Source organism: Nilaparvata lugens, chromosome 3 (assembly GCF_014356525.2).
Source record: "Nilaparvata lugens isolate BPH chromosome 3, ASM1435652v1, whole genome shotgun sequence".
Classification (NCBI taxonomy): Eukaryota; Metazoa; Arthropoda; class Insecta; order Hemiptera; family Delphacidae; genus Nilaparvata; species Nilaparvata lugens.
In genome coordinates this window covers 80,620,887-80,630,059 of record NC_052506.1, presented here as the reverse complement: position 1 = coordinate 80,630,059, position 9,173 = coordinate 80,620,887, and the positions used below count along the sequence as shown (strand labels likewise).

The 9,173-nt window shown below is 34.0% G+C and overlaps 1 protein-coding gene across 1 annotated transcript in view; it reads right to left on the bottom strand.

The window, feature by feature from the left end:
• Positions 1–366: 366 nt before the first annotated feature.
• The window catches only part of LOC111057079 (kinesin-related protein 8), a 148,310-nt gene continuing 139,503 nt past the window's right edge, over positions 367–9,173 (bottom strand). The window contains 3 exon segments of the mRNA XM_039424754.1: positions 367–620; positions 1,733–1,832; positions 7,729–7,840. Coding sequence (XP_039280688.1) covers positions 518–620; positions 1,733–1,832; positions 7,729–7,840 — 315 coding nt within the window. The 3' untranslated portion in view covers positions 367–517.

Here is a 9,173-nt window from a genome sequence, read left to right as displayed (position 1 = left end):
GGCATCAATGTCCGAAACATGTTGTGATTAAATATTTCAAAAAGGGTACTGAGATTTTTATTTTTATTTCTATAATTGGTTTATCTTATGTTGCAGCAATAATTGTTCTTGATTAGCTGTTAATAGTATAAAGGCAGGTGAAATATGACTTTAAAAGCCGAATATTCAGTAATGAATTGTCATTTCAACATGATTTGTCCAAAATTCTCATTCTAAATACTTCATTTTCATAATTGGGTACCTTGAAACCAATGTTCCAACTCGCAGCTACCTTAAACATCAATTTCAAATAACGACAGCGTATTTTGTTGCAGTTTCATGTAGTAATTTTCAAGCAGTACTTTATGGTTTTCAGTTTTTTTAGGCAGACTGAGAAAAGTGTCAAAATCACAAGGGATAAATGCACAAGCTTGATACCCAAGCGGAGCAGCCACACACTTTCCAATTACACTAAATTTACACTTTCTCACTCTTTTGAAACGAATATTGTCTTTTGATTCAAACTGAAGTTCAGACTTCACTTTTTCACACCGTTGGCTATCCTGTTGATTTTAGGATTGGGGGCTATAACGTTGTTGTTTTGGCTGATGTCTTCCTTCAATGTGTTTTCTTTAGCTCCTCTGAAATAAAAACAGAAAATTCGGATTAGATTTTTTAGAAATTGTCACAATGTTAGAGAAATTCCAATTTCTAAATTGGGATTTAGAAAAGATTCAAATGTCAGATCATCATACTTCAAACTAAGTTACTAATATGTAGTATCCTATTATATTAAGCGAGCAATTTCTGTATTTATATATCTGGTTATTTTTATAAATGGCTATTTTTATATCTGTTTATTTATGTCTAACGGATCTCGAAAACGGCTTTAACGATTTTCACAAAATTTGGAACATAGTAGGTTTATGATATAAAGATTCGATTGCACTAGGTCTCATCCTTGAGAAAACTCGCTGAACGACATTAAAAGGATAATTCATCTTTTTATGTTTAACTATTTATGTTTAACGGATCTCAAAAACGGCTCTAACGATTTTCACGAAATTTGGAACATAGTAGGTTTATGATATAAAGATTCGATTGCACTAGGTCTCATCCTTGAGAAAATTCGCTGAACGACATTAAACGGATAATTCATCCTTGGCTGAAACAGCTGTGGATAGTAAAAAAGTGAGTATGTGAAAAATCAAAATATCGCATCCCCGAAATTCATAACATTACGTATAGCCAGCTGTGAAATATGAACACGATTATTTTAGAGAATTGTGTTCTGTTAATCAATAAATAAAAATAACGAGCGAAGCTCGGTGCCCCGATATTGTAGATTATATTGACAAATAAGTAATTGAGGTTGTTATGAGATTGTAATCGAAGCTGATATTATCCGAGCTGATTTGGTAATAGTTATATTTGGATCTACAATATAACTTAGATTAATTCTATAGGGTGATATATAAAAAGGTAGTCTAAGAATTAAACAAAAGGCTCAAGGTTATTAGCCATCAATTTGAAAAATTAAAATGGTTCAAATTATTTCAAGTCAATTTTGTGATTTTTATGCACTTACTATACTGAATGAGAGTAATTTATATTTGAATTATATTAATTCAATGAATAATTTAATTTTTTAATATCAATTAATTAATTCAATTTAACTTTTATATCGAATTATCTAGACTATGTTTTATAGCTATGAATGATAATTTCCTATATAAAAAAATTATCAACTTACAGGTATCGTGTCAAGTCTTCAATGTCAACCAACATGGAATCTTGACTCATATGTAGGTCATCTCTCTCCATCAGGAACTTCACCAACCCTTCATTCAAATCTGGAACAAAAATTGACTTTTCAAACCTCAAAATAGAAAAAAATTACAAAATATTTACAGAAAATTTGACAGTGTCATGTTAAAGGCAAACATGCACCTGCCAAGACCAACGACACTCCACCCACCTAGCACCGCACCGAAACTCCACAATTTACTTCCTGTTCACATCAAGATAACAGAAAACTCGAGAAAATTCAAAAGCGTTGTTAAAAACTGGATTATAACAACTGTAAGGGCCGGTTCCCGAGCGCGGGATTTAGCCAAGTTCTAGACTTTAACTGAATTTAAACTCTGGAGTCAGAGCGTTAACGAGGTCGGGGACTCAAATTGACCCTGGAGTTTAGAGATCACGTTAGACTCAACTGTAAGTTATTATACAGAAAAAATAGTTTCGAACAATATGTGAGCTCACTAATCCAATGTATTCGCACCTCCACTCAAAATACATTACTGCTACTAACAACTGTTCTAGTACCGTACATGGGTTCCCCATAGTTAAATGTGTAGGTTAATTTCCAAAAAAATAAATTGTCTTATCATTTTATATTGTACTAGCAGGAACCTGTGCTTCGCAAGGATCTATTTTCAAACATGATAATCTGAAAACTTGACGTAATGAAATTTTGAAGAATTGAAAATAGGCCTATAACAATCCTTGGTTAATTAAGAATCTAGCCTATATGCAAAATATCAAGTTAATTAGTCCAGTAGTTCAGACGTGATGATGTGTCAAACATAATTTTCCTATCCCGTACGTGTATAAGCCAACTCTTTATTTTATTATAGATATGATTAACGACTGCAAGAGATAGGAGTGTGGAACGGAATAGATGTGAAACTGTTAGAACCATAGCGCCAGAAGTGTCTCAAACACAATAGTAGGTACTAAATGAACTTTTTGAAAGTGATTTGAAAAAAATGTTAAAAAGACAGAACTGAAAGTTGTTAACCTTATCATTCTACCTCCATTTAGAGAGGCTTTTGTTTGAGCCGAATGAAATCTTCTATATAGATATATAAAAATGTGTTTGTGTGTTTGTTCCCTATGACTTGAAAAATATTTGACATAACGGCATGAAACTTTGGGAATAATATGTTGTGTGAATATTGGGGATGGTTTCTGCCAGAAATTTTAATAGGGTGGCTAATAATGATTATTTATTATTTTACAGACCTATGTTTTCGAAATTGTCAGCCTAGCGGCTACCGAAGAACGGAAAGATCATCATGATTCAAGATCATATTGAGATAATATGATTTAGCAACTAAAGTTACCAGCTGTAATAAACACGTCACCCTATGATAAATTGCGTAGGCTACTGGTATTACAACGGCAGTTTGGAGTTGAAATATAGTTGATTGGTACCAGCTGTAGATAGATAATGGTTCCTTAGAAGACCTATACAAATAATTATCACTCCTCTATCATTGAGTAACCGGAAAATGTTTGAAAAAAATTATTCACCTCATGGAAGAGAGTTGTTCATATTGCATTCATTAATGGCAGAATAATGTACTTTTTTTTAATTTAGCTTAGTTAAATATGTAATTCTGTGTGATTCGTACATCGCATATTTCCTGGTCCATCTATTGACAATCAACAACTATGAAAACATTGAATTCATCATTGAAACACTGATTTATCCTATCTATTTTTTCAATTCAACACTTTTCTGTTAGATATTACTACCAATTGTTTGAGAAGAATATGTTCTGGGAATAAAGAATGCTGCACATAGGAAGTCCGTTCTCAGATGTAAATGAAAATATTGATTGTCAGATAAATTTCATGATTCACCAAATAAAGTAAAGTGTGACATGAGATACGTTGACTTTTTGGCGGTACGAAGTTCGCGGGGTAAGCTAGTTGTAAATAAAGCTTTATTATTAATAGTCAACGCTGAAAAATTTCTACAAAAAATTTCTACAAATTAGCTACAAAAGAAAAAACTTTCATTGAAGTGACCCCGACTACTATAATATGAATAGCCATTAAGATCAAGAAATTACTCACATCTCTCATCAACTCGTACTTTTTGATCAAAAAATATTAACAAAAAATAAAAAAAGTTATATTGAATGAACTCATGGCTAGTACTCAAGTTTGTCTTTTTCTGGCCATGCTATAAATAAATATGTAGGTTTATGTTTGACACCTTGTTTTTGTAATCTTGTCTATTAAGAAATTTTTCAATGTGATTTTTGTTTGCAATAAAATTTGAATTTGAAAAAAGAATTATCAACAAACTCCTAACCAAAGAAAATCTCTGTGCTCTGTTCTAATCGGAATGTATGAGACTCCATATACAGCTGATAGAAGGCACAAACCGAACTGGCAAAGCATACAACAATGGAACAAACACGTGGAAAGCTCGCGCTTTCGATTTACGGAAAATTAAATTCGATCAGCTGATTGATAGAATTATTTTAAGCTTTCCAATGATTACAACATATGTTAGAATATCATGTGTCAATTATCTCAGTTCCATATGGCGTTCACCTTACCATGTTCATAACCTTACTTAATAGGATTCTTTTTCATCCTTTGAAATCCTTAGAGACAAAATATCTCAAAATCCGTTCTTAGTGCGCGTCTAGCATGTTTAAAGAATATTTGTGCAAAGTTTTAAGTCTGCAGGCCAATTAGTTTGAGCTGTAGTGTGATTTTACATAAAAATTTTCGAAAAATGCCCTCTCCTGAACCCCCCTGTGCTCCTGATCGGAATTTTTCTGCATAGATCTAATTTTTTTCGTAGCTGAACAAAAAAGTTCCTCATGACTTTGCTGTGCGATGAGCGGTTAAAAAGTACAAAATTTTTGGGTGACCCCAGCTCCCTCAGGGGGGCAAATTTCTGAAAATCCTTTCTTAGTGGATCTTTTGAGGCTATCATAAACAATTGTGCAAAATTTCAAGTTTGTAGGCTCAGTAGTTTGGGCTGTGGTGTGATTTCAGTCTGTCGGGGCTTAGCCTTTTATAGATATAGAGAAGAAGAGAAAGAGATGTGGTGTGATTTCAGTCTGTCGGGGCTTAGCCTTTTATAGATAGAGATTTTAAATGTTAGAGATTTTAAATGTTATGCACATTTTTCAATTTGATTGCTTGTTTGCATTTCTATGGAAATGAACTTGATCTATTATTATTCATTACTTGAAGATGGTTTAGATTTAATTAATATTAGAATTAGATTGAACATTTCGAAGCAAGTGACTTTTGAAGTATTAAAAAAATAATAATCTATTATTGGATTCTTGTGAATTTGTTTTGTGATATGCATAATCAACGTAATGCATAGTAGGCATGGAAAACGTAAAACGAAGATGGTCTTGAGAAACATAAACCTACTGCATTATTGTCTTCCATGATAAATAAAAGGTTGATACAGGTCTAAAAGACTATATTGTATCGATCCATCGATCGTGATAGTATGATCGAAAGATTGTATCATAGAGTAAAGATATCTAATTATTTGTCGGAATATTATTTGCCAATTATTTGTATCTGATTGTATAATATGATATGATACGATTGATAGTGTGATATGATGGATTATTTATTTATTTATTCATATACAAATACAATTACGGTAAAAACAACAGGCATTCGCCCAAAACTGCTCTAAACCTTAATTTTGAATACAGAGTTTAAAGGCTATGTAAATGATAACTCAATTCACACACTATTTTGAGTCCACAAAATGTATCTACTACAATTTTGAATCTATACGATTAATTAATTTCAAAATACAAATCCAAACAAAAATCTTCCTTCACAATCACAGAAAAATATTAAAAATTTCACTCAAATCCACAAATTATAGGCTACTTTTTCAAATTTCACAAATTTATCTCAATGTATATCAACTGGACAGTATTCTATAAAACGATATCTTCAATTTAAGGGGCGGATTCCCACATTTCAGAATCTGTGTTAGTTACCGGTGCAGTAAAAATATGATTCCCATAAGAACTAATGGGACTATACACACTCAGCCAAGACGAACGAGTATAAAGAGTCCCATTAGAACGCATGGGAATCATATTCTCACACCACCAGACACGTTCAATGATACTGATATGTAGGAATCCACCTTCAAGCCGGTACTCATTAGTTTCGAGTACCTAATATAACCTACTAGCCGTCAGGCTCGCTTCGCTCGCCATATCCGTCTAGCCAGGGGGCTCCGCCCCAAAAATGAGATCAGCGGGCTCGCTTCGCTCGTAGACCTCAGCGGAACCTCTGTACCGAATTTGAACGTTTTATGTCAATAAGATCTTGAAAATTTGAGAAAACGTAGAAAAACGCTGGTGAAAGCACCTGTTACTGTATCGGCATATCTTTGTCGAACAAAATTCTTTCACCTCAGCTAAACCTGTGTAGCCTACTGATTTTTTCAAATATATTTCCATCAATATTATTAAAAAAGGTGAGAAAACGCAGATATGCTGAGAAAAACACTAATTTTTGGCGTATCTTTGGCGTTATTTCAAATTCCTTCAAATACAACATTATAACACCCCAGCTGAGCTTCTGTAGTAAATTTGAATATTTTCTGTTCATTTGTTCTTGATAAAGCTGAGAAAGCGTAAAAAACGCTGGGATAACGCAGAGTTTGGGCGTATCTTTGACATTATTACAAATTCCTCCTAACATAACATTATTACACGCTTGCTTAGCTTCTGTACTAAATTTGTAAAATTTCTGTTTATTTGTTCTCGATAAAGCTGAGAAAACTCTAAAAAACGTTGGAAAAATGCAGATTTTGGGCGTATCTTTGGCATAATTTCAAATTCCTTCTAAACACAACATTATTACACCCTAGCTTAGCTTCTGTACTAAATTTGAACATTTTCAGTTCATTTGTTCTCGATAAAGCTGAGAAAACGCTGGAAAAACGCAGATTTTGGGCGTATCTTTGAAAATTTTTCCAAATCCGTTCTTAGTACGCCTCTTCAGGGCCAACTGAACATGCCTACCAAATTTGAACGTTTTTGGTCCGGTAGATTTTTAGTTCTGCGAGTGAGTGAGTGAGTGAGTGAGTCAGTCAGTCAGTCAGTGAATTGAATTGCTGCCTTTATTAAAAACCTAGGAGGGCGAAGTTAGGGCGCAGCCGGCCCTCTCTTACACTTAACCCTCCATACAATTCTAATTTACAACTAAAACAACATCATAAACAATTAACTAAAGTAAAAGAAAACAATAACTTAGAAAACAAATTAACAAGAAAAAATATATATAAATATAATAATTATATTTGATTTTTTATTATATTATAATTATTTTTATAATTATACATAAATATAATAAAAATAAAAAAAGAGAAAACTTGAACTCCTTTCGAATTTAAGTACGTAAAGGGGGTTATGCATAAGGAAGAAGAGAAAAGTGAATACAGTTGAGAATTTTCAGTTCAAATCCATAGATTATTCCGGTAGAAGAAAGGGAAGAAGGGAAAAGAAAGAAAATAAAAAGGAAGAGAGAAAGAAGGAAGATAGAGAGGAACCACACATACACACACACACATACAGACTTGAATTACGGGTTAGGGAGCATTCCAGCCGAGTCCAACACCTCTAATCCACCGCAAGACAGCCGCGCCGAACCGGCGACGTCCCTCAACTAGCTTCAGCTCAGCAGGCAAAGAATTCCATAAACTACAGGCTGTCACAAGGAACGACTCATTGAACATAACAGTCCTATGTGTTGGGACAGCCAGCAGATGGGATCCATGCCGCGTTCCTCCACGGCCAAAATCACCCAAGTAACGGTACTCCACTGCCAGATACTTAGGCGTTTTGGTTTTCAATATCTTAAAGTGAGTGAGTGCCATTTCGCTTTTATATATATAGAAGAAGATAAGTTTTATGATTTCAGTGATACAGACTTGATGGGACTTACATTCGATCTGCGTGTGCAAGTCGTTGACAATGACCTGCAACTGGGCCACATTCATATCCGTCAATATCTGACGCGACAGTCTCCGCCTTTCCTCGGGGAAATTCACACCAACCTGAAACAAAATTCAACCGATTTAGTTTTTTAAATACTAATGAATTGATAAAATCACTTCACTTATATGGACTACTTTATTTCAAATTAATAAAAACAATATAAAGCTTGTAGTACCCTTTTATTGAAAAAAGTAGGTCGAAACTATTCGTTGAGAAGTTTTAAAATGTTTTGAATAAAAAGGGTACTACAAGTTTTATATTGTTTTTATTAATGAATTGATATTTTTTAAACCCAATGAATATTGTGTGTCGGATTTTTGATGCCAATAACTCAATTTAAACAAAAATACAAGCACATTACAATAAAACAGTTACAGTATGAAATATAAATCTCTCTGTGAGGATGTCAGTTTACATTTGGGGAACACTAGACAGTTCAGTGGGTATGCAAACAAAACAAGTCCAGTAAAACAGTTACAATAATAGATTTATTACTCTGTGAGGATGCCAATTTACTTTTGAGGAGCACTATGTAGTTTAGTGGGTATGCATCCAGTGTTGAGAGAGTGTCTATGCCGGGGACGCACAACAATTTCGAACGCTTACTACATGACTGGGCTCTCTGACAACTCAGGAAAAGAGATTCCCACACATTATGATCTTAGCTTGCAAGGACCACATCTGTGCGTAAATGCATTCAGTCGTCTTTTATTATTATTTATTTAATCATTCAGAATGACACAACTTATAGAAAAGTACCACATGCTTATAAGCCCAAAACGGTTCCAATTATAATTTATACAACAGTCCAAATGTAGCTAGTTGTGTCACTTAACATTTATCAATTACACACTCAATTTACAATTCAAAACACACAAAAAAAATCATTTTTAAATTAAAAAAATACTTCTAAACCAAATTAAATCAAACACAATCAATTAGAAAATTCAAACTTTGAAAAAACTAGAAGTTACAATAAGAGAAAGATAATAGAAGATACAATTTGGTGAATATGTAGTGTGCTGGAGAAAGAGAGAAAAGTAACTGACAAATTATGATTTCCTAGGCAGGTAGAGGTTGACTGCTACATCATTGTTTTTTGGGAGATCAATTCAATATGGCCACCGACTGCTACTGCCTCTGGACCAAGCCACATGAAGCGTATATGGACTGGCGTCGGACGAGGTTCTGGCAAGGCAGAAAGCTCTCCCATTGGCTGTTTATCAGCTGTCTCTCGAACGCCAACCCAATCTCCTGCCCTGACGACTCGTCCGCCACCAGTGCCAAAACGCGTCATGTGGTTTGGCCCTAATTCTTGACAAATCAGTGCAAAAACGCTTCACGTGGCTTTACCCTAATTCTCAACAAATGCTGCCAGTCTGACTGCCAGTC